Genomic DNA, 27,211 nt, shown 5'->3' with positions numbered 1-27,211 from the left:
GATTTTGAATTTCTGCACACACTTTTGGACACTGGACACTTTTGGATTGTGTGAGGCCCAATGAATATCTGAGCGCTATGTGACAGGCTCGATGGCACAGCTGTGACCTAAGTGACTAGAGGATAAGTGAGATTTTGAATCTCTGCACACACTTTTGGACACTGGACACTTTTGGATTGTGTGAGGCCCAATGAATATCTGAGCGCTATGTGACAGGCTCGATGGCACAGCTGTGACCTAAGTGACTACAGGATAAGTGAGATTTTGAATCTCTGCACACACTTTTGGACACTGGACACTTTTGGATTGTGTGAGGCCCAATGAATATCTGAGCGCTATGTGACAGGCTCGATGGCACAGCTGTGACCTAAGTGACTAGAGGATAAGTGAGATTTTGAATCTCTGCGTACACTTTTGGACACTGGACACTTTTGGATTGTGTGAGGCCCAATGAATATCTGAGCGCTATGTGACAGGCTCGATGGCACAGCTGTGACCTAAGTGACTAGAGGATAAGTGAGATTTTGAACCTCTGCACACACTTTTGGACACTGGACACTTTTGGATTGTGTGAGGCCCAATGAATATCTGAGCACTATGTGACAGGCTCGATGGCACAGCTGTGACCTAAGTGACTAGAGGATAAGTGAGATTTTGAATCTCTGCACACACTTTTGGACACTGGACACTTTTGGATTGTGTGAGGCCCACTGATATCTGAGCGCTATGTGACAGGCTCGATGGCACAGCTGTGACCTAAGTGACTAGAGGATAAGGGAGATTGGATTGCTTTTAAAAAAGCAGTTTGCGGAGCAGTGGGTAAACAGCAATGCCAGCCTGTCAGGAAGCCTTAGAAGGCAGCCCAACAACCAACACCACTGATACACCACTATATAGCCTCCCCTTGCACTGCACACACAGTGACTGGTGTGTTGTGCAGGCCAAATCGCTAGCAGCAGAAGCAGTTTTTTGGTCTTCTTCCCTGCCTAACGCTCTCCCTACAGAATCAGCAGCAACCTCTCCCTATACTGAGATTGGCAGAAGTAAGATGGCGGTGACGCCCACCAAAGCAAGCCAATCACTTGCATGCCCTTCTGAAAGATGGTGGTGACCCGTGCCTATGTCATCACGTTGCCCACAGTGTCCGTGGATCCTGATTGGCTGAAAAAGAGCGCAAAAAAAAATTTTGAAACGCGACTTTGGCGCGTAAGTCGCCGACCTCGTGGCTGACCTCATCCTAGGGTCGGGTTTCGTTTCATGAAACCCGACTTTGTCAAAAGTCGGCGACTTTTGAATTTTTTCGACCCGTTTCGCTCAACTCTAGTCATAATAAGAGAATCCGCAAAGAAACTCCTAGAAAGGGCGTCCGCCTTAACATTCTTAGTGCCCGGAAGAAAAGAGACCACAAAATTAAAACGCGTGAAAAACAAGGCCCACCTAGCCTGTCTAGGATTCAAGCGTTTGGCTGATTCAAGATAAATCAAATTCTTGTGGTCGGTGAGGACCACAACTTGATGTCTAGCTCCCTCCAACCAATGTCTCCACTCTTCAAATGCCCATTTCATGGCCAACAATTCCCGATTCCCCATGTCATAGTTACGTTCAGATGGGGAGAATTTTCGAGAAAAGAGGCACAGGGATTCATTTTAGAAATCACCGTATCTTTTGGGGGCAAAACAGCTCCTGCACCAATCTCAGAAGCATCTGCCTCCACCTGAAATGGAAGTGAGACATCAGGTTGCCGTAGAACCGGAGCAGAAGTGAATCTCCGCTTAAGCTCCTGAAATGTGAGACTGCCTTTGGATACCAATTCACCACATCAGCACCCTTTTTGGTCAGATCAGTCAGTGGTTTGACAATACAAGAAAAATTACCTATAAATTTACGATAGAAATTAGCAAAACCCAAAAACTTCTGGAGAGCCTTCAAAGAAGTGGGCTGAACCCAATCATAAATGTCCTGTACCTTGGCCGGGTCCATCTCAATAGCCGACGGAGACAAAATAAATCCCAAAAATGAAATCCTCTGTACACCAAAGAGGCATTTCGATCCCTTACCATCCAGGGAATTTTCCCTCAAAATCCGAACACAGTCCGGACATGTTCCACATGAGAATCCCAATCACTGGAAAAGATCAAAATATCATCCAGATAGATGATCAAAAACTTATCCACAAAGTCCCGCAAAATATCGTTCATAAAAGATTGGAAGACAGAAGGGGCATTAGTGAGCCCAAAAGGCATCACTGGGTACTCAAAATGTCCCACTGGAGTATTAAACGCCATCTTCCATTTATCCCCGTGCTTGATGCGTATAAGATTATACGCCCCCTGAGGTCAAGCTTGGTAAACCAGCAGGCACTTTTAACTCTGGAAAATAAATCAGAAATCAGGGGTAACGGGTACTGATATTTAACAGTGATTTTGCTAAGGGAACAATAGTCAATACAAGACCTTAATGAACCATCTTTCTTGGGCACAAAAAAACCCCAGCACCTAAGGGTGAAGAGGATGGTCTAATATGACCGTTCTCCAATGACTCGTTGATATAAGATCGCATAGCATCATGTTCGGGTACCGATAAGTTGAAAAGCCGACCCTTGGGAAATTTACACCCGGGCATCAACTCAATTGCACAGTCATAACTCCTATGAGGAGGCAAAGATGCATACTTACTCTCACTGAATACATCAGAAACATCAGCCAAATAATCAGAAATATCATGAGACTGGGGAGAGGTGGAGAAAACAGGAGTGTCACTAAGAACACACTGACAACCTCAACTCACCACAGACACAGATTTCCAATCCAAAACAGGATTATGAGTTTGCAACCAGGGAAAACCCAGGACAATAGTATCATGCACATTGTGCAGCACCAAAACTTTACAATTTTCTTGGTGGTCCGGGGCGACCCGCATTATCACCTGGGTCCAAAACTGGGGTTTATTCTCCGCCAAAGGAGTAGCATCAATACCCCTCAAAGGGATAGGAGTCCGCAGGGGTATCATTGGAAAACCACAACGTTTAGCAAAGTCCAAATCCATCAGATTCAAAGCTGCTCCTTAGTCTACAAGAGCCTTAGCGCAAAAAGGTAGACAAGGAGCAGATCAGAGTAATTGCCAAAAGGAACTTAGGTTGTACAATGCCCACAGCATATGTGTGTGCAAAACGTTTCTCTCATTTAGAGGAGACAGAAATAGTATGAGAGGCATCTCCACAGAAAAAACATAGCTTATTACACCTTCTAAACTCCTGACGTTGCGCCCTAGACAAAACCCTATCACACTGCATAGGTTCAGACGTTTGCTCAAAAGGCGGCAACGCCTCTCGTGTAGTTTTATGTTCACGTAAACGCCGATCAACATGAATAGCTAATGACATAGAATCATCAAGACCAGAGGGAACAGGAAATCCCACCATAACATCTTTTATGGTTTCTGATAAACCCTTCCAAAAGAGAGCTGCTAAGGCACCGTCATTCCATGTAGTAAGTGTCATGATCCAGGTTGGCAGATAAATGCACAAGTAACCTTTTTTTTCCTTAAACTTGTGCTTAAAGTTAGTTTTGCCCCCGGTGGCCATTAGGATCATTGCACTGTGGTGATTTCAGTTCTAGTTTTGCCCCCGGTGGCCGTTAGGGTCATTGCACTCTGGATACTTTAGTTTAGTGCACGTGATTATAAAGCAGGTGTGATTGCTCTGGCTCTGACCTATAAAAGAGTGTCAGGTGTAGCAATCACTGTTGGTGATATTGGTCATTTCAACCATCCTTGGTGGAGGAATGAACTAGAGAGAGTTCCTGGCAGCTCAGTTAGAGTCCTGGTGTGGAAGGAGCCACAGAGAGGAGTTCCTTGCAGCTCTGATAAAGCTTGGTGAAGCAGCAGCTATTCAGGAGGAAAGCTGCATTCTGGTGCTGGACTCTGTTGCTGGAAGCAAGAGCGACAGAGCAAAGCTAAGTGGTGTTATCCCTGCTTGTACCTTTCCTTTTGTGTGTTCCAGTGCAGTGGTGGGATTAGTTTCTGCACCATCCTTTTCGCTAGAAAGGGCTAGGTGCAGGGTGAGCTAGGGTTTTTAGGTATCCTGCTCGGCACCATGTGCGAAACCTGCATAGGGACTGTCAGGAGTGTAGAATCATTGACTCAGGGGAGTGCAGGAGATCTCCACGTCCCAGTTCCCTATAGCAGGGCCCTCCATTGTATCGGTTTCCCTGGTGTTTCCCTTTATTATTTAAATTCGCCCTGCTGGAGGCGGTGTATCCAGATACACGTGTAATTCTGAAATTCGCCTGCTGGAGGTGGTGTATCTGGCTGCACGTTATGTTATTTAAATTCGCCCTACTGGAGGCGGTGTATCCAGGGTCACGTGTGTCAGAGAAATTCGCCCTGCTGGAGGCGGTGTGTCCTGTCACACGTAACCACCACAGTAAGGCCCACCCACTTTCAGAATTTTTGACAGTATAACTCTGCAGAATCCTGACCCTGGTTCAATGCCAATAGGGTTTTCTCAGCTTGATCAGTAGCATTAGGTTCATCATACAACAACCCCAAGGCTTGAAAAAATGCGTCCACATTAGTCAGAATAGGATTTCCAGGTGTCAGAGAAAAAGCCCAATCCTGGGGATCGCCGCGCAGCAAGGAGATGACAATTTTAACCTGCTGCAACGAGCTCCCCGATGAGTTAGGCTTCAAGGCAAGAAATAGTTTACAATTATTCTTAAAATGCAAAAATTTAGACCGATCCCCAGAAAACACATCAGGAGTAGGGATTTTTGGTTCAACAGCAGGTGATTGAGTGAGATAGGCGGAAATTCCCCGCACTTCAGCAGCGAGCTGCTCAACACGATCAGACAATTGCTTAATCTCCATTAAAGAAAAAAATCCTCCTACGGTCCCAGAGAAAAAGAGGAAAAAATCTAAATAAATAAAAAAATTCTGATACTTTTTTTTCTTTTTTTTTTTTTCTTTACAATTCTCTCCTGCTTTTGAGTACCCAAGAATCTGCGGTTTAGGCTGGTGATTCTGTTATGATTAGGTCACCGAGGAGGAAAGCAAGACGAAGCTAAGCCACAGAAAACCAGAGAAGTTGGTAACTAAGCAGATTGCAGACCCCTGATCCTATCCACACAACTATCAGTAGCCGTGGAGCGTACCTACGATGATTCTAGATGCCTCGACACAGCAGGAGAACTAAATAAGCCTAAAGCAAGAAAGGGGAAATCTAAACTTCCCCAGAGCAGACCCCAAAGGAATAGATAGCCCCCAAACATATACTGTCAGTGAGACAAGATGAAAACACAAACGCAGGTAGGAAAATAGGCTGAGCAAATGATGGGGCTCAAACTAACTAGACAGGACAGGAAAGGAAAGACACTGTCTGGAATCACGCAATAATCCCTGCAAAAAATGCCCAACACGTCTGATAGAAAAAATACTGAAGTCACTAAACTTTGCCCACTATATCAGCACTCTGGTATATTCTGAAAACAGAGCAAAGAGAAGCCAATCTAATAAGGGACAAAAATAAACTGGCACAGTCGGGGCTGGCTGACCACACAAAACTGAAATAGACAGAACTAAATCAAATGTGAACAATAGCAAAAGAACACTTAGCTTGAGCATGCAGGGACTGAGCTGGAAACTAAGACCTCAGGAGGCAGGAAAAGATCACCAGCAGTGATAGAGGCAGTCGGCTGTCTTAAATCTAGTCAGAAACTCCAAATGTCCAATCGTCATCCTCATTAACAGGTGGCAGGCCTCTGTTGATTAGATCAGCTCCATTACCTCCTGTAACAACCAGAGGAAGCCCGGAAAGAGAACTCATGACCCCTCTGTCAATACAACCAGCTCCACTACCTTCACTAGTAACCAGAGGCAGGCCAGAAAGTGAATTCACAACAGAAAAAGGTTTTTTTTCATTTTTATTGAAAGCGGCAAGCCGGCAGGATGCAGACAAGTGTCCATCCTGCTGGGGGCAGAATGGAGACAGGGGGCAGGATGAAACATATGGGGGCATGATTGGAGATACAGGGGGCATGATTGGAGACATAGGGGGCAGAATTGGAGATGGGGCAGAATGGAGACAGGGGGCAGGATGAAGGATATGGGGGCATGATTGGAGACACAGGGGGCATGATTGAAGACACAGGGGGCAGAATGGAGACACAGGGGACAGGATTGGAGACGGGGCAGAATGGAGACAGGGGGCAGGTTGAAAGATATGGGGGCATGATTGGAGACACAGGGGGCATGATTGGAGATACAGGGGGAAGAATGGAGACATAGGGGGCAGTGTTATGAATGAGTCACTGAAGGAGGAAAAAACAAAAAAACAAGCTAAGTCCAGAAAAGAGGTTGGTAGCTATCGGATTGCAGACCCCTGATCCTATCCACAACAACTAACAGTAGCCGTGGGGGGTTCCTACGATGCCCTAGACCCCTCGATCACAGCCGGAGAACTAAATAGGCCTGAAGAAAGAAAGGGGAATCTAAACTGCCCCAGAGCAGACCCCAAAGCAATAGGCAGCCCCCAACATATAATGACGGTGAAGCAAGATGAAAACACTAACACAGATAGAAAGATAGGTTGAGCAAACGATGGGGCCCAAGCTAAATAAAAAGGACAGGATAGAAAAGCTGCTGTCTGCAATCCGCAAAAAACCCTACCAAAAAATGTCCCAACTGTCTGATAGGAAAAACAGGCCCTGAAGTCGCTAGGACTTCAAAATGACTATATCAGCACTCAGGTAAATTCTGAAGACAGAGCAAAGAGACAAACTGATCAGAGACAAAAATTGAACTCAGCACACCCCCGACTGGGGATGGCTGAACTACAAAAAACAAGGTAAGCAAAACAAAACTAATAAGTTCAATAGCAGAGCAAAAACTTAACTTTGGGAAGCAGGAATCAGACTGGTCTCCAAGAATCCAGCAGAGAAATCACCAGCGACTCAGAAGGGCGTCGGCTGCCTTATATCCAGTCAGCAGTTCCTGTTACCCAGTCATCATCTGCCAGATCAGGTGTTTGGTAATCAGCCTCACTACCTTCCTTCACCAGAAGAGGGAGTTCATCAGACGTCGACGGTGAAGGGGAAAATGAACTCACAACAGGGCAGGATTGGAGATGGGGCAGAATGAAAGATATGGGAGCAGGATTGGAGACATGGTGGCAGGATGAAAGATATAGGGGCAGGAATGGAGACACAGGGGCAGGATTGGAGACACAAGGGGCATGATTGGAGACACAGGGGGCTTGATTGGATACACGGGTCATGATTGGAGACACAGGGGGCAGGACTGGAGACATGGTGCGGGATGAAGACAGATGGGGCAGGATCATGGGGCTTGATGGAGGCAGATCAGGCAAGATGGAGACAGATCGGGCAGAATGGAGACAGATCAGGCAGGATGGAGACAGATGGGGCAGGATGGAGACAGATGGGACAGGATCATGGGATAGATGGGGCAGGATCATGGGATAGATGGGGCAGGATAATGGGACAGTTGTGATAGGATCTTCCGACTGATGGGGCAGGATGATGGCACAGATGTAGCAGGATCATGGGACAAAAAGTGTAAAAATAATTTTTTAAAAAATCGCTGAGTAAATAATAAAAAGAAAAAATCTTCCCTAATAAATTCATTTTTTGGAAATAAAAAAAAACAAAAAAAACAATAAAAGTACACATTTGGTATCATTGTATCCGTAACGACCCGCCCTATAAACCTGTCCCATTAGTTAACCCCTTTAGCAAACCCCTTAAAAAATAAAAATAAAAAACAAAGCAAAAAATGATTTATTATCATACTGCCGAACAAAAAGTGCAATAACGCGCGATCAAAATGACGCATATAAATATCCATGGGACCGCTGAAAATGTCATCTTGTCCCGCCAAAAGCGTGCTGCCATACAGCATCATCAGCAAAAAAATAAAAAGGTTATAGCTCGCAGAATAAAGCGATGCAAAAATAATTATTTTTATATAAAATTGTTTTCATTGCATAAAAGCGCCAAAACATAAAAAAAGACCTAAGTGAGTTATCGCTGTAACCGTACTGACCAGAAGAATAAAACCGCTTTATCAATTTTACCGCAGGCGGAACGGTGTAAACGCACCCCCCAAAAGAAATTCATGAAACGCTGGTTTTTGTTCATTCTGCATCCCAATAATCGGAATAAAAAGCGATCAAAAGATGTCACGTGCCCAAAAATGATACCAATAAAAATGTCAACTCGTCCCACCAAAAATAAGACCTCACATAACTCTGTGGGTCAAAATATGTTAAAATTATAGCTCTCAATATGAGGTGATGCAAAAACTATTTTTACAATAAAAAGCGTCTTTTAGCGTGCGACAGCTGCCAAAAATAAAAACCTGCTATAAATAGTAAATCAAACCCCCCATTGTCACCCCCTTAGTTAGGGAAAAATAATAAAATTAAAAGAAAATGTATTTATTTCTATTTTCCCATTAGGGCTAGGGTTAGGGTTAGGGCTAGAGTTAGGGCTCAGATTAGGGTTAGGGGTGTGTTGGGGTTAGGGTTGGAGTTATAACTGGGGGGTTTCCACTGTTTGGGCACATCAGGTGCTCTCCAAATGCAACATGGTGTCTGATCTCAATTCCAGCCAATTCTGTGTTGAAAAAGTCAAATGGTGCTCCTTCCCTTCCAAGCTCTGCCATGGGCCCAAACAGTGTTTTACCCCCACATATAGGATATCAAACTACTAAGGACAAATTGGACAACAACTTTTGGGGTCCAATTTCTCCTGTTACCCTCAGGGAAATAAAAAAATTGGGGGCAAAAATATCATTTTTTTGGAAAAAAATGATATTTTTATTTTCATGCCTGGGCGTTATAAACTTCTGTGAAGCAATTGGGGGTTCAAAGTGCTCACCACACATCTAGATAAGTTCCGTGGGGGGTCTAGTTTCCAAAATGCGGTCACTTGTGGGGCGTTTCAATAGTTTAGGTACATCAGGGGCTCTCCAAACGCACATGACACCCGCAGACCATTCCATCAAAGTCTGCATTCCGAAACGTCACTACTTCCCTTCCGAGCCCCGACGTGTGCCCATACAGTAGTTTTCTCCCACATATGGGGTATCAGCGTACTCAGGACAAATTGGACAACAACTTTTGTGGTCCCATTTCTCCTGGTACCCTTGGGAAAACAGAAAAATTGGTGACTAAAAGATCATGCTTGTGGAAAAAATACGATTTTTTTATTTTCACGCCCGGGCGTTATAAACTTCTGTGAAGCACTGGGGGGTTCAAAGTGCTCACCACACATCTAGATAAGTTCCTTGGGGTGTCTAGTTTCCAAAATGGTGTCATTTTGTCATTTGTGGGGGGTTTTCACTGTTTTGTTACATCAGGGGTTTTCCAAACGCGACATGGTGTCCGATCTCAATTCCAGCCAAAAACGTCAAATGGCGCTGCTTCCCTTCCGAGCTCTGCCATGCGCCCAAATAGTGGTTTACCCCCACATCTGGGGTATCAGCGTACTCAGGGCAAATTTCACAATAACTTTTAGGGTCCTGTTACCCTTGGAAAAATAAGAATTGAGGGTGAAAAGATCATTTTTTTGGAAAAAATATGATTTTTTAATTGTACGGCTGTACGTTATAAACTTCTGTGAAGCCCTTGGGGGTTCAAAGTTTTCACCACATATCTAGATAAGTTCCTTGGGGGGGTCTAATTTCCAAAATGGGGTCACTTGTGGGAGGATTCCACTGTTTAGGTACATCAGGGGCTCTCCAAACGAGACAGGGCGTCCGATCAGAATTCTAGCCAATTTTGCATTGAAAAAGTCAAACGGCGCTCCTTCCCTTCTGAGCTCTGCCATGTGCCGAAACAGTGGTTCCCCCCACATATCAGGTATCAGCGTACTCAGGACAAACTGCACAATAACTTTTGCAGTCCAATTTCTCCTGTTACCCTTGGTAAAATAAAAAAATTGAACCTGAATTATTTTTTTTGTGAAAAAAAGTTAAATGTTCATTTTTTTTTAAATATTCCAAAAATTCCTGTGAAGCACCTGAAGGGTTAATAAACTTCTTGAATGTGGTTTTGAGCACCTTAAGGGGTGCAGTTTTTAGAATGGTGTTACTTTTGGGTATTTTCTATCATATAGACCCTTCAAAGTGGCTTCAAATGTGATGTGGTCCGTAAAAATAAAATGGTGTTGCAAAAATGAGAATTCGCTGGTCAACTTTTAAGCATTATAACTTCCTAACAAAAAAATTTTGGTTCCAAAATTGTGCTGATGTAAAGTAAACATGTGGGAAATGTTACTTATTAAGTTTTTTGTGTGCTGTATCTCTGTGGTTTAAGGGCATAAAAATTCAAAGTTGGAAAATTGCGAAATTTTCAAAATTTTCACCAAATTTCCATTATTTTCACAAATAAACGCTAGTTATATGAATGAAATTTTACCACTAGCATGAAGTGCAATATGTCACAAGAAAACACGGTCAGAATCACCGGGATCCATGGAAGCATTTCAGAGTTATTACCTCATAAAGGGACAGTGGTCAGAATTGTAAAAATTGGCCCGGGTTAAACAATATAATATTCAGAACCAGTTTTTGCTATTATTGGCAGATGCTGGCTGTATAGTATAGTTAATATCTGCATGAAATGGAGTATACATCCAGTTGCGACCCATGAAGAAAATATATATCACAGGTAAAGGTGAGAGGATATTATGGAATTCGACTATTGCTATGTTCATTGAATTTTTCAAAAAAATGTAATTTGCTAAGAACTGATTTGTCAGGAACCTTAATACTGCAAAGCCTTCAATTTCCTTGAAAAGATTTGTGCAGCACCCTGAGTTCTCCTCGGACTGTCTCAAAGTGCTTTCAAGCTTTGCAACACAATCACAGCTTTAGGCCTCTTATACATGTAGATGTTTCTAGTAAGTGTGGTAACCATTTTTTTACAGAGACCACACATACCCATTATAATCTATGCAGCTATGCACATGTCCGTGTTATTATGTCCATGCAGAACACCCTGAGAAATGTTATTTTTTTTCTGGAAGCACGGGTGACAATACAAGTCTATGAAATTGTGAAAAACAGGTACAGCACAAAGATGGTATTCGTGTGCCAACCAAGTGCTGTTTATGTTTAACATTGTAAAGTATAAGAAAAGTTTTTTTAATTTATTTATTTCTTTATCCATGCCGGAAAAAGACTGATGGTGACACACTGATGGTAAAAAAGGACACACTAATGACAGCGGTATCGTTTTTTCACGTACGTATTTTATACAGACATGTGAAGGAGGCCTTAGTTGTATTAAAGTGACTTCACCATAGAAATGGCAGGTAACTCGTAGTAGGTATCAGCCCATTTAATAACACAATGCACTTGCAGACTTTTCTTGCTTATTAAAATTAGTTAATAACCCCAAAGTTATCCATTTTAATCATTTGTGACCAGAACGATTGTTCTTTGCTGAACACTGACTTTGTCGCTGACAGAGGTAACATCTAGCTGTGATTGAGAAGATTAGTAAACCATACATTCCACAACAACCTCTGCTTTCCCACTAAAATGCTTGTCAAAAGCAAAAGCAGTTAATTATTATAATTATTACTATTATAATTATTATTATGCACACTAATAGTTGCCCAATAATTATGCAGACACAGTCTCCTAAGAAAGACAAAACCTCACTTGTGTCCTTTCAAATATTCAGATTTTAGGTTTATTAACCTTTTTGGATTTCAATAGATATGGGCAAATCTTTTGAAATTTGAATTTACACACTTTGCTGAATTTTCTCCCAAAAAAATCAATTTGGAGTGAATACATTTATACTAACTGGAAAGCCTGTAATTGTTTGTAAAATAACATAACAGAGAGAAGAAAAAGAGAACTTAGCAGACTATAAGAGCTAATATTTTACATGCAAGAAAAAGATCTGGCTGACCAAAAGAGCTTACAATTTACAAGCGAGTGACAGAGGACCAGGTTGACCATAAGAGCTTACACTCAACACCAGTGAGAGGACTCCATAGAACATAAGAACTTACACTATATGGGAGAGAGATGAACCCACTGACCATAAGAGCTTACACTTTACAGGAGAGAAAGATGATGACACTGACCATAAACGCTAAGGCCGGTTTCACACTAGCGCATTTTCAATGCGCGCACGGCCGGGGGTAGCTCCGCCCCCGATCCGGCTCTCTGCCCGGCGTGCCCGCCCCTTCCTTGTAGCGCCGCCTCCTAGCGGACAGCGGCGCCTGCGATCGGCGCACCCTATCTTTAGCATAGGGTGCGCCGATCGTGCGCAGGCCGTGCGCTAGTTGCGCTTTGACCTGCGCTGCGCACTTTTGACGGTGCGCCGTGCGCGCCAAAATCAAACTTTTCGGATTTTGGCGCGCACGGCGCACCGTCAAAAGTGCGCAGCGCAGGTCAAAGCGCAACTAGCGCACGGCCTGCGCACGATCGGCGCACCCTATGCTAAAGATAGGGTGCGCCGATCGCAGGCGCCGCTGTCCGCTAGGAGGCGGCGCTACAAGGAAGGGGCGGGCACGCCGGGCAGAGAGCCGGATCGGGGGCGGAGCTACCCCCGGCCGTGCGCGCGTTGAAAATGCGCTAGTGTGAAACCGGCCTCACACTGTGCATAAGAAAGAATTACCCAAACACTCTGAACATGAAATATGACCATACAGGAACCACAGTGCTGTTGATACCTAGTTATTATCACAAATAAACATTTACATCCAGGTACCTTTGAGTTGGCACCTTCTCTGATTGGAGTTGCTCTTTTTTTTATCCTTCTCAATCTGGTCCAGACACCATGATGACTATGGACATCTACAGCTCATCTCTGGAGACTTCTCTTTCCTCTAGTCTTCTGCAGCACATCCCAAAACGGTGCCATTAGAAAAACATTGTCATTATAATGATCCTGAATAAAAATATTTGGCCTATGCCGTGCCCTTTAATAACTGCCCTCACTGTGCTCCCTGCACAAAATATGACTCACAAACTGTCCCTATTATAGTACATGGCCTCTACACTTCCCTCTCCTTTCTATACCAGGCTACTCTTCACACTGTTCCCTCACACTATGTACTCTATATACTGCCCAGTCTCTATATTGTGCACTCTTCTCACACTCCTCACCCTTTATGCATGCTGCCCTCTCTGTTCCATCCCTCTGCACAACTTAGTGTCTATACTATACCCCCTCACACTTTTCTCCCCCATACTGTCCCTTCACCCCCAATGCTGTCCCGTCTGTATATTGTCCCCTACGCTATCAGATTCTATACTGTGTCCCCTCATATACCCCGCCTTACTGTTCACTTCCATATTTCTCCCCCACACTATGCCTTCACACAATTCTCCCACCTATACAGTCTCTTAATACATTTATTCCTTCCATTCCATACTGTCGTCTCCTCACACATTTAGGGCCCCGTCACACATAGCGACGCACCAGCTATCCAGACAATGATATGACCATGTCAGGATCGCTGGTGTGTCGCTACATGATCGCTGGTGAGCTGCCAAACAGGCAGCTTCACCAGAGATCAGCACCAGCGACACGCGGGTAACAAGCAACGCACGTTGTTTAGTTACCCACTGTGTTCCTTAGTTACCAGCGCGCTGGTGCAGGGAGCTGGTAACCAAGGTACACATCGGGTTTCTAAGTGGCGCGCAGCGCTTAGAAACCCAATGTGTACCTTGGCTACCAGCACCCTGCACCAGCGTGCTGGTAACTAAGGTACACATCGGGTTTCTAAGTGCTGTGCGCCGCTTAGAATCCCAATGTGTACCTTAGTTACCAGCACGAGCTCGCTGATCACTGGTATACCGCCTGACACATGCAGTGATGCGTGCTGGCCAGTGGGAGACCAGCGATCAAAAAAAATGTCCTGACCATTCCAGGACAATCAGCGATACCCGGCAGGGGGGCCGGTCTCTGGTAAGTGTCACACACAGCGATCTTGCTGGTGAGATCGCTGTTGCATCACAAAACTTGTGACTTAGCAGCGATCTCGCTAGCGAGATCGCTATGTGTGATGGGGGCTTTACACAATCACCCACCCATCCTGTCATCTTCTCATATATTTACCCAGTCCCCTCATACTGCCACCTTCTCATATATTTACCAACTTCCCCATCATATTGTTGTTCCCTCAAACATTTACTCAATCTGCCCCATACTGTTATATCCTAACACTCTCCACTCAATGAAACTCCCATTTCTTCGGTTCCATTGGAGCACCTATCTTGCAGCTGCCCACCTCCTATGCACTGCAGCTGTAATTTCAGCAGCATGATTGGCTGCCATGATCATACTACTGACGTCCCCCTGACCCAAAAGTCTCAGTGGTCAGAGCTTCAATTGAAAACCTGAAAGACGCAAGTACAATTGAGTTTAGGGATGACTCTTTGGGCCAGCTGTCAGTTTGATGACGATCTTGCAGAATGGCCAAATCCCACAACCAGAGCTCGATCCTCCACGCATCTGTTCGCTCATCTCTAGACAGTACTGTAGTTGTTCAATGATAAAATTAGTCATCAAAAATACAAAGTTACAAATAATTGTGTACAGTGTAGACATAAAATACCTACCAGCTTGTGTTTTCTTTTTACATGCCTTAGAGAAAGCAAAAAATGAAGACAGAAAAAATTAACTCATCTAATCAAGCGGTCCTCATTGACATTAGTTCATTGGTGGATCCTACAAAAACTGGATCTATAATAAAATACTAAATGTTTAATGACTGGTTTGACTTGGCAAGACTTCTCATCTCAACAAGAAAGATAAGTTGTACACCTCCACTATGACTGGAAAAAAATAATTGCATTTGACATCTTTCTTTAGGACTTTATTTGTAGAGGGTATACGCTTCATTGAAATAGCTATACAACTGATTCCAGAAAAAAAGTGAATCAGCACCGGCTTATTATATACTGTAGCATATATAAAATTATATTACAGCTATATAAAATTTAGAACAGAAAAGGCTTTGACATACTACTGCATTCAAAGTATTTAAAGATATGAAAGCTCAACCCTGCCATGTAGGGTGTTATTTTTTATAGTTGAAGGTTGATTAATAAACCAAATGGTCTATTAATATTAAACACAAATTTAAAAATAAAATTAAAATGGTGTTACTTAAAAGTACAATAAAATAGTTTACACATTATTTTACTTCCAATTGGTCAGCTTACTCATGAGAATAAAGGTAACACAGGCATGACTTTTACCAGGACTAGTCAACTAGCGTGCATGAAGATTTCCCAATTGTCCCCAATGGATTTTATCAAAAATAAGAAAGATAGGGCATGTTCAATTTGAACATGCCTCATCCTGTGTTCCTAGAGAGGATAGGTCGCTCTCAAGAGGTGCTTGGGAGCTTCTTCTTCCCTTTCCTTTCCAAGAACGAAGGAACGCAAGAACGAAGACTTTGTAGAGTCAAGCATGCATGTGCCTTAGAGACTTGAGAGAAGTAGCTAGTGGTCAAGTGAGTATTTGACCAACAGCTGTTAGAGATGTGTGGACAGTAGTTTATTGTGCTAATCTCTTTTACAAATGCTAGCCTCCTGAAAGAGATGTCTTGAGTGATATGGACTGTTAACAGATATTTCAAATTGGTTACTGCTTAGGAAAAGGCTTGCTAGTTCATGCTAGTCTTCATTACTCAAGTCTGGAATACGGATCTAAGATGCAGAAAGATTCGAAATGTAGTATAATAAACCATCATTCCACCCTATATGTTGATATTATTTTCTTTTTTTTATTTTGCCAATCTAATTTCTATAATGTAATGCATAGATAAGGTGAGATATGGTTGGATAAACTGCAATATAGTTAGTTTTTATTTTTTTTTTTAAATAAAATCTACTTGTCAGCAAAATACATTCTTAAGTTTCCAGATAGTTAGTCACGCAGTAGTTACATTACTAAAATAACCACCTTGACTTGGAATGAGTTTGTGTTGTGTAAGCACAATCATTATATAGTACTAACATGATTATCCCAATTTTAAAACACCATTCAAGCTACCACCATTATTTTTTATTTTCTTTAAAGGTTTCGGAATGACTTTTTTTGACCACTGAAAACTACACATTTCCGGTAATAGATGAAAATTTCAAAATTTGATAAGACTAAAATATTCCAAACAAGTGTTTTCTATTTTACGGACAGAATTGGTCATCATTATGTTTTTTTTTGTCTTTTCGGTCTATACCAAACTTGGTAACCAATCGTCATATTGAAATTTGTAGTCAGTTGGAGTTCGCAACAGCTTCAACTTGGCAGAAGTCTATTTTAACCAACTAAAAAGCTTAAATGCACCTTTAAAGGGAACATTCCGAAAACAAAAAATTGTGTGTTCATTAAAGATTCCCATTATAGAAAATTCTTCTACCTGTCTATAGATACTTAATTTTAATGCAATGTCTGCAAAATTTTCTTGGCCTGAAAGTCTTTCTGGAAGATTTATAACCTTGTAGATGCTAATAAACATCCACAGTGCTAGAAAAATATGACATATGCATTATTTCACCGATGACCGTTATTTAATAGGTATTTTAAGATAATAAGGTTTTAATACTATTACTTTTAAATATAAGTATTATTACCATAAAATAAAATATATTTTTATGTAGCACCAAAAGCTAAAAAATAAATAATTAAAAAAGTATAGCTGCTGTCTTATGGCAAGATTAATATACTAGATTCACTTAAAAAAGTATCACGTAGGCCACGTTCACACCCACAGTATTTGGTCGGTATTTGGTCAGTATTTGATATCAGTATTTGTAACCCAAAACCAGGAGTGGGTGATAAATACAGAAGTGGTGACCGGTTTCTATTATTTTTTTTCACTGATTGTTCCACTCCTGATTTTTGATGTCAAAAACTGACCAAATACTGAATGTGTGAATGTGGCCTTAGAATGAAAGAAAATAAATACTTGAAATATTGAAAAAAATATAATATTACACTAATACCATATATAAGAAGATTCCTCAAAATTATATATTTCTATGTTCTTAGTTTATAAAAAAAAAAGGGTATTTAATACTCTTGGATAGCACTGCAGCCTTGCAGCGCTGGAGTCCTGGGTTTGAATCCCACCAAGGATAACATCTGCAAGGAGTTTGTATGTTCTCCCCGTGTTTGCGTGGGTTTCCTCCGGGTACTCCGGTTTCCTCCCACATTCCAAAGGCATACTGATAGTGAATTTAAATTGTGAGCCCCATTGGGGACAGTGATGATAATGTGTGCAAACTGTAAAGCGCTGCGGAATATGTTAGCGCTAAATAAAAATAAAGATTATTATTCTTATAACATTGAACATAACTGTAAACTGTTGAGGAATATATTGGCGCTATATAAATAAAATTAATAAGGGTTATCATTTCTTGTGTTTAATACTTTCTCCTGTTGCGTATACTCTTAGAAAAAAACTATTTTTTGCCCTTCAGTCGCTTTTCCAAGGTTACATGATGAAAATCTAGAAGCAACCCATACTTTATTTTTCCTAGTGAATGGAACTTCTCTTTCCCTGCTGAGCGAAATCAGTGGGCCTCTGTCCCTCCCTCTCAGCCAGTCTGGAAGATGCACAGATGAACAGAGCTTATAGAAAAGGCTTGAGAGCTTCTTTTAGCCCTGAATATGAGACTTGCAGCCATTTAGCTCAGCCACTGCAAAGGGTGTAAATTCAATTAGGGAAAAAGTTAAAAGAAACACTTATCTTCCCAGGGTCCGCTGCACTCGCACCTTTCTCAGATAGTTTGTCGTCTCCCAGTCTTGAGAAGAAGTCATTTGGCAATCTGAAAATAGGGGTTAACTTAGTAGTGGTAGAACTAGTCCAGATATACTGGATTTTCCTGATGGAGACAATAGTAAATGAACTTCCCTGACAGAAACATTAACTTAAACAGGGATAAAACATTCACAACACATTCAATAGAAGAAAAATGGTGTAACCAGGACTGAACATATGAATAGATTTAAAGCGCCATGAAATAAATGTCGCTATAATAATAAATAATTATAATAATTAATAATAGATGTATCAGGCTGCTGAAGTACTGGACCCATTTCTCAAGTATCTTCACACTCCCTTTCTCCCTTATTTTATATAAGAACGCCAATGATTTTCTTGACGTACACGTACATTTTAGATATTGACAAAACCGTAAGAGACAAAACCGTAAATTAAGGCTATTATATCAGTTACTGTTATATTATCGTATAACAGTATAATATAATAGGCGCCCAGTGAAAATCAATAGCTGATATTTAATATTTGCAGCAACCCTAACGTATTGCACATCAAAATAAATGTACGTATTACCAAAGACGTTAACCTTAAATTAAAAAAAAAGACGTCATCACAGAGGCAAAATCATGAACAGATATATATATGGTTGTGCGTCTTTGTGTGTGCTTGCTTGTGTGTATGTGCAAATGTCCATTTGCCTGTGACTACATGACTACGTTCACAGGCGCATATGAAAAAAATTTTCATCAAGAAAAAAATGGCTGATTTTCCATCTTTATCGTCATCCATTTAGCATTTGTGTTCATACATCAGCGCTTAAAAAAAATTACGCAACCAAATACAGTTTCCTAAGTTATTAATGACAACAGATCCATAAAAATCAAATGCTATCCCTATGAAATGTAGGGGGATGCGATTTTTTTTTTAATGGACGTCTGTAGATCTGAATAGAGTCTCTTCTAAAATATGGAAGCGGCTGCAATTTGTTTTTCACACCAACACTCAGTCTGTGTGGAAAAAAACCCCATCATCTGAACAGCCCCAATTGAATAACATTGGTCCTAGTGTGATGTCAGATTTTGACATGGACCGGAAATGCAGTCATGCGAATATAACCCGAGTGTGAGTATCTGCGCACTAATGTTGGCATCTAGAAGTATAAATGTGTTGCTGCTTATGACGCTATGTGTGTCAATGTGTGTACAAACGCGTAAGTGTCTATATTTTTCTGTTTGCTTGTTATTTGAATGAGTGCAAAACAAAATGTAGGTTGAATTCTGAGTACAGTTAGTTGATTATGCTGGTGCCATACAAATATTTAGCGAATCCTGCTTTGAGCAGGGGGTTGGACCAGATGGCCCAGGAGGTCCCTTCCAACTCTACGATTCTATGATTCTAAATATTAATAGTAATTTTTATATGAAATATTATTCTTAAATTAAAGTATTATATTCAGTATCAACACCTTCAACCGCCAGCATCGTCTCCAAACCGAAGAGTGGCATATATTATTTTCTAGAATATTCACAATTAACTGTATCCATAGTAAAAATAAATGCTGCAACTCGATTTACTGCATTCATCGCATCCACTGAATAGTCAACATACTTTGGTACAGCAAAAAACAAGCATAAAATAGATAAAAAAGACTGATTCTTGAATTAATATAAGGCTATGCCCTTCAAGAACTCACAAGTAACCCAAGGAGTTTCGATTTTTCATGGAGGTGAAATTCTTCTTCCTACTAGGCCACTTGTTTAATCTTTAGCTATCAAAAACACCACCAAAATCTAGATGAGCGACATACGTAGGTTTCATTGTACAGATAAGTATTTATGTAAAAAGGCTGTACTACACAATCTGTGGGTCTCTGTCGCTATCCACATCACTGCCCACGTTAGTTATACTTGCCACCATGCGAGAGTATATGCATATGGAAACATAAAAAACCCAATAATTTAAAACAGTCGTCACTTCCAAAGTGTAGCAGTTCTATATATCAATAATAGTACTGGCACAATGGAAATCACTTTTACTTTTCTATGAAATCTAATATCATTAGATCACATTACTGAAACATAAAGCGAACCAAAGAGCTTTGCGATACGATCTGTCGCCTTACGTAGCATATCATTTTTTATCAAACAGAGATTAAATGGATGATCATCAATATTCACCATCACGTTCAGTATAAGTAATAGAAGTTCTGTACCCTGAATATAGTATAATAACACCAGTTATCCCATATCTATGCTGTGCATGTTAGAGGTCAGCATTAGTAACGTAAAGCATTACTTTACTGACAGAGAAAAGCACTGACGTAATAGAAGTTGTGATTAAAAAAAAAACCTGAATCATAAACCAACTTTAGAGACAAAACTGAAATCTGTGGAGGGGGGGGAATAAATAGCCAATCGTGTTTCCCTTCCGGTGGTCTGAAGATGAAAGTCTTCAAAAGCTGGGAGGAGTAAGGATCAGTGCCCCTATGAATCATCACTATACGCAGCAACAAGGCGTGAAGAAGGCTTCTGAGTGACAGCAGTTATTTTGGCCTGTACTGTTTACCCAAGCCTCTTTCTCCGTACACCCATCTATCTATACCTATATATGTGTGCAGATATACTGTATATACCTATATCTCTCTCTCTATATATATATATATAGAGAGAGAGAGAGATGTATAAATATCTATTGATAGATATAGTGTACACTACATGCCAGGATTGTGTATAGTAGATAGACAGATATGAGATAGATAGACTTGTATGCAAATATACATATACAAAAGCAACATATGAGAAATAGAGAGTTGATGATAAATAGATAATAAAACACAATAGATAAATAGCTCAATAAACAGAGAGATGAAGACATTTACAGATATACATACACAAAAACAATATGTAAAACAGATGAATATTGATAATGGTGGACTATAGAAAAATAGATTGATAGGGAGATAGAAAATGGATAGCTATTAGATGGACAAATCAATAGATAGATGGAAACATATACAGATATACATACACAAACACTATGTAATATAGATATCAGGCAACAGATTAGATAGATAGATAATAGATAGATAGAAAGAGATGATAGATGGATAGATAGAGAGAAGCAGATAATGACAGATGGCAATCGATAGACCCAGTAGATAGATGCATTAGATAGGTATACATAGTGATAAATAACAATATATACAAATATACATGCACATAGCACAATCTAAAACAGAGAACTATAACTAATGATGATAGATGATAAATAGGAGACAATAGATAGACAGATGATAGCTGAAGATATATTGACAGACAGATCTACATGCACAAGTACTACGAAGATTATTTTCTACCTAAGGGCCTTCCATATTTGAATTGGGAGAATTAATTAAGACATTTCTACAATTCTAGGGAAAATTACAATAAAAGTACACTTTGCACTTATGAGATCATATCTATATTTTTTTTACTTGCTTGTTAGGTTCTGAGTTTATCATTACTCCAGCCCCAAACCAAAGGCCATGGTTTAGCTCGTGCAGCTGGTAATGTCACCACAATTTTTCTACACCTAAATGTCGCGGCCTAAGCTTCTGAAATCTGACTCAGCGAAACAGTCTGGAGGTAACAATATTAACCTCTCTCCTTCTCAAAAACATCAAAGATATGCAGCCATTTCAATCTCTTCACAGTAAGATCCCTGCTGTTCTTTGGAACCACTACCAGTCTTAATATGTTAATGAGACAATCAGTTGAGATTTTGCAACAATCTGTGAAAAAAAAATGGCAATGCAAAAGAAAAGAACATGTGAAAGCTGTATTTTCTTCCTTTCTATTATATTTTTTTATGTTTACGTTTCTGTATTTTTTATCACACTGTTCCTGAATATTTTCTAGCGCTGGCTTTTATGGTATTCACATATCTCCTACGATGGTGTATATTCTAGTAATATTAATTTAATTTGACTCTTTTCTTTCTTGGTTTTCATATTTTATTGCTATGAAACTATTAGGCACAAACAGTTCTAGTTAATAAAAATATATCCCTCTTACTGTAAAGATATCTAAAAGCAATAACCAGGAGGAAAACAAAAATCAGCTTTAGGCGCAAAAATACATCTTTTAGAATGCATTTTATTGACGTGCGCCACTTTTTTTGCCACTATTATCAGCATAAAATGTCCTTAGAGAAAATATTTCCTGACCATGCCAGCCAAGCCTTAATGGTAGGTGTGTGATACCTATAAAAATATGGTTTTTTCTACTTAAAAATTAAGGGTTACCATTACCTTCCAATTCTAACTGAGTCACTTAGAATGACATTTCCCTCCAGCATAGTGAATACAATACTTAGTTACCCTTTATAGTCCGCCAGGTTCCATTTTTATTGCTAATGTGTATATTTCCAGTAAAATCACCAATGGGACAAGCTTTGTAGAAAATTCATGCATCTATGTTAAAAAAAGAAATTACATTGTTAAACCGAATATCTATAGGTCCCAGCTAAAGATATAGCATTATTAAAGGGGCGGGGCCAAGGAATAATTGCATAACATGATGATAGAACAACCCTGGCACTGACATATTTTTTCAATCCTAATGCTATGTGCACACGTATGCAGAAAATTTCTGCATGAAAACATGACTCCTTCCCAGAAAACGGGCGTTTTCTGCTCAAAAAACCTGCGTTTTTAATGCGTTTTTTTCCGAAGCGGTTCCAGTCACATAGAAAATAGTTAGAAATGCGGATTTTTTTCGCGAAATTAATGAGCATGCTGCGTTTTTTTTCCGCAATGCGTTTTTTTCGCGGAAAAAAAATGCGTCAATATGCACAGAAAGTGCGAAATTCATTAAAATGAACTTGAAGCTTCTTTTAAGCATTTTAATTGGCAAAAACAGCGAGAAAAACGCAACGTGTGAACACTGCCTAAAGGCGCAGTATTAATTGCTCTTATGTGGTAAATCAAGAAGTACTAAAAATAAGAATAAAGAGCTGGACGCAACTTTATCTAAAATTATAAGCGTAATCATAATGATGCAGCTGCCAAAAATCACTCTCCCAATGAACCTAATTTTTCATGTACAGAAAGAGAAATGTATGTATTTTTTTTATAAGCATGGCCCCTGGATATGGATACTTACAATAATTTCAATTTTTTAAAGATTTTGTTTATAGCATTCGACAGAATTTTTTAACATGAATGTCAACGATGACATGTTAAGGCCTCAAATTCTACACAAGTCTTACATTCTCTTTTTAACCCAACATCTTCTACCTGACTATGCAATTTCTTATGTTACAGTATTAATATTCCTTGCATTTTTCTTTTTCCCCTTTACAAGATAAAACTGAACCTATTAAACTCTTTGAAATTTGCTGGAGAACAGCAGCATGTTCCCATTTGTTCTTTGAAGCATTAGATAGAGATGTCATGGTGCCCAACTGAATTGATTAGAAATATATGATTTGCCTGAACGACGTTGAAAGGAAAATTTATTATACTTACTGCTCAAAAACAAATATCAACTACTTTGAAATGCCTTTGATATCTATCCTTGTCACCTAAACACCAGCAACAGACTTCCCAGCAATCTTCCCAAAAAATATACTTGTAATATTGTGGATTTTTATTTTTTTTTGCCCCCTCATAAAAAGATTGTTAATGCAAAGGATCTCGTAGGTTAGACGATTTAAAATTTAGATTTTTTTTTTTCAAAACAATAAACTTTAATGCTAAAGCAGTTATAACCAAAAGCTATACAGAGTTTTGTTAGAAAAATTTTTTTTCATAAATATTGTTCAGTTCCCGGCACTTGTATCAATAATTAAATTACAAACGATAAATATGGCATCATGGATATATTTACAAAACTTCTTACAAAAGGCAACTGTATACTAAACGGTCACAATCTGTGAATTAATACACATCCCCATCCTGAAAATATACCGAACAACAGCTTTGACCCTATAGTAGGACAAGGAATACATTCACGAGTGTAATGCTTTGAGAAAGTTCAAGACATAACAAGACTTTGGCACAGTTTAAGAATGTGAGTTTTACAATCACCATGAAAGGTGAATGATTTGTTTTTTTTTTTTTTAAATCTGTTAAATACACTGTTAAAGAACCTATTATGTAAAAAGAAAAAAAATAATATTGGTAAAATAAAAAAATAAAAAAAAATAATAAAAATAAAAATTGGATAAGAAATGCAAATGCCAAAATGTGTTTTCAAATCCTGAGAAAGGGACACAATTAGTCCACAGCCTTCTTTAAAGGGGAAAAAAAAATCCAGGGTAACAAAACAAAGCCCTGTTTTGTTGTTTTAATAAACTCCATCACCTCCATCTTGGTAGAACAACCCATCTTGGTCTCTGTATGTCATTTGGTCCTTGTTATTGAGCACGATTTCGCCTCTGTGTAATTTTTTTAATTTTTTTTTTTTTTTTAAACATACCACTCGTTAAAATTGGGTGGAAGTAATCCTGGGTTGTGAGTGTTGCTGTTAGTCTGAATTGCTGCTGAAGTAGTTTTAGAAGACTCCTCACTACTGGCAGAAACCATTGCTGGTGGGGTGGCAGATTCATAACCTGAACTGGCAGCTGGGGATGAATCAGACCCTTGAGATTCATGTACCTTGGAAAAAAAAATGAGAATCAGAATTTTTATTACCCTGTCTAAATATTATTATTATTCATTAGAAGTAATTAAAGAATAATAAAGAACTGGGTAATGGCTTAAGCTTATCTCACATGTTTAGAAGCTAATTGACTGCATAAATAAGTGACTATATAATATATAACGTTAAGGGTATAAAACATATAAAACATTCCTAATACAAATACAATCCTAGTACACAATGTGAAATTATTTTGTACTTTTGTAAAAAAAATATACAAAAAATAACAATAATACTAGTTACCTTCATGTGTTTCCGTAGAGAGCTAGGGTGCGTGTAGGATTTATCACAGACTTTACAGATGTATGGTTTGTCTGAAGTATGCACGTGCATATGCTTTTTCCTGTCACTGCTGTTTGCAAATCGCCGGTCGCATCCTTCAAACTCACATTTAAAAGGCTTCTCACCTAATAGAAGAGTACATAACTTATGATATAGTCCGAGTAGCAGCATACATATACAGTATATACAGCCATCGCTGTGCCACATTTTACAGTTTCGTCCCTCCCAGCACTACCCTCCTTAATGAAATTCATATTGTTTGGCCCAGTCTGTATGATTTCCTCCTTTAAATATTCCCATACGTCATCCGCATATCATGTTGAAATATTTAACTAGCCAAATTGACACTTAATAAAATACAAAGGGATACCTCTAGAAATCCTATAAATAGGTTAAACAGTCTGGTAATTGTTATCCAAGTAGAATTTGATGATTGAGGCTTTTGAAGAACAATAGTTGTGGTTAGAAGTCTTAAAACAATGCAGCCAGAGACCTTCATCAATTACAGAACAATATGAAGAGACCATATCACTTAAAATAAATAATGTGAGTAGTTTAAGACCTGTTATACAAGAGAGGATATTAGTTGTCATCCTGTCTTTTCTAAGCTCACTTTGCTTTCAAAGAGTTTAATTAAACACAGAATTCCAAATAAAAATACTTTGACAAAAGTATCACTGCTTTAATTAGGAGATGTGCCAATCAAGAGAAGAAAATAGAGCGGAAGTGAGTGAAAATGAGATTTAATTAGCATTTCTATAGTTTACTTAACAGTATGCAAGGGACTAAAGTGCCTGGAAAGTGAATCATCCCTCAATGAATTCCTATTTGTTCACTGAAAGCCAGAAATAAGACAAAAACAAAACTCCAAATCATCACTTTTTCCACGACTTTCCTAAAAAATGACAAAATATGCAATAAATAAAGAATTAAACATTTCAAGCAATTATGGAACCCAACATTGGTTAAATAAAACTTCCATGGTGGCTATGTACAGGCATGATAAGTTACAATTTACAAATTGATATAGCAATAGCAATAAAGCCCTGGTACCTTCTTACCTGTATGAGTTCTTTTGTGGATCTTCAGGTTTTCTGAACGTGCAAATATTTTTCCACATCCGGGGAATGGACATGGAAAAGGTTTTTCTCCAGTATGCACCCTTATATGATTTACCAGTTTGTATTTTGCTTTAAAGGATTTGCCTCCCCTGGGACATTCCTCCCAGAAACAAATGTGATTAGTTTGTTCTGGTCCCCCAACATGTTCCATTGTCATGTGTGTAACCAGTTCATGCATACTGCTAAATGTCCTGTCGCAAGATTTCTGCGGGCGGTTCATCGGCGATTCCTCCATCCACTTGCACGATAATTCTTGTTTGATTGGTTGCCTCATATATCTAAAAAATGCCCCTGGGCCATGATGAGCAGCCACATTCATACTCATATTCATGTGATTGTAGTTGTGGAACTGGGCAGCCGCATAATGATCAGTCCTGGGGCTGGGCACCGCTCTGTAAGGATCTGGACGTCCAAAAATATCACCTCGGAGACCTAAATGCATTTGACCATTGACCACATGTCCATTAGGGGAAGTGTGGCTGGAGCTTTGTTCATGAAGTCCTGGAAAGATCAGGTGTCCTGGTGGTTCAGTCATTCCAGGGGGGCCATGGCTGGCGAAAAGTCCATGCTGACCCCCTGGAGAGGCAGCGTCCCCAATTCCAGAATTCCGATTTCGGAAAAGAAAATCTCTTGTGGAATTAAAGGCAGTGCCGCCATAAGATGGCACCTGCCCAGCATGGTGCCCAAGCGCGTTGGCATATCCGGATGCCTGCGGGGTAAAAGCTGAGCTCTGGCTTGCGGAAAGATCATGACTGGCTGGACTAAGCTTAAAAGCTGCAGCGTGTGAAGGTTCAGCAAAAGGATTAAGCCCCATGCCAGCATCTCGGTTGGACATTTCATGATGGCGAGATGTCCCAAACCCACCAACTCCCAGGGTGGGAAACTGAGGTCCTCCATCTAGAAGCATCGTCATGAATGAACCTGAGCAGTGTGCAGACCCAAAAGAATGGTCAGCACAGGATGCAGTTCATGCAGAAGCAATGGTAACAAAAATAAGTTTTGCTTTTATTCCTCTTGCCTGTTGGAAATCCAGGAAACAGTTCACCCTCTTCAATAGAGTAATGTCCTTGGACTGATAAAGTCAATCACTCACTCCTCACACATAAACCAACTCAGGAGGCAGTCTGAATTGCACCAATAGAAATTCAGCTGGGGGAGTGTCATTCGAGCCCAGCCCCAGGCACCCATTTGCCTGTGAACTCTTGATTGACAGAGTTTAGCATTGAATATGGCAGCTTCACTAATATCTATTCTCTGATTGGTCTACTCAGGTTTAGTATTTGCAGGTAAGATTAACCCATTTAGTGCTGCAAATTAATGGCAATGCAATGGGAACATTTATGTGGCAGCC

The 27,211-nt window shown here is 40.0% G+C and overlaps 1 protein-coding gene across 1 annotated transcript; it reads right to left on the bottom strand.

The window, feature by feature from the left end:
* Window positions 1-21,745: 21,745 nt before the first annotated feature.
* On the bottom strand, window positions 21,746-26,953 carry ZIC3 (Zic family member 3). The gene is made up of 3 exons (XM_073543566.1): window positions 25,801-26,953; window positions 24,701-24,864; window positions 21,746-24,414 (listed from the first exon to the last, which is right to left on the bottom strand). The coding sequence occupies exons 1-3, from the start codon at window positions 26,771-26,773 to the stop codon at window positions 24,226-24,228; spliced, it is 1,326 nt and encodes a 441-aa protein (XP_073399667.1). The 5' UTR covers window positions 26,774-26,953; the 3' UTR covers window positions 21,746-24,225.
* Window positions 26,954-27,211: the final 258 nt, after the last annotated feature.

Source organism: Dendrobates tinctorius, unplaced genomic scaffold, assembly GCF_039654945.1.
Source record: "Dendrobates tinctorius isolate UK_male_01 unplaced genomic scaffold, ASM3965494v1 ptg000133l, whole genome shotgun sequence".
Lineage (NCBI taxonomy): Eukaryota > Metazoa > Chordata > Amphibia > Anura > Dendrobatidae > Dendrobates > Dendrobates tinctorius.
Note: the sequence above shows the minus strand (reverse complement) of the source record. Positions and strands in the feature narration are given on the sequence as shown.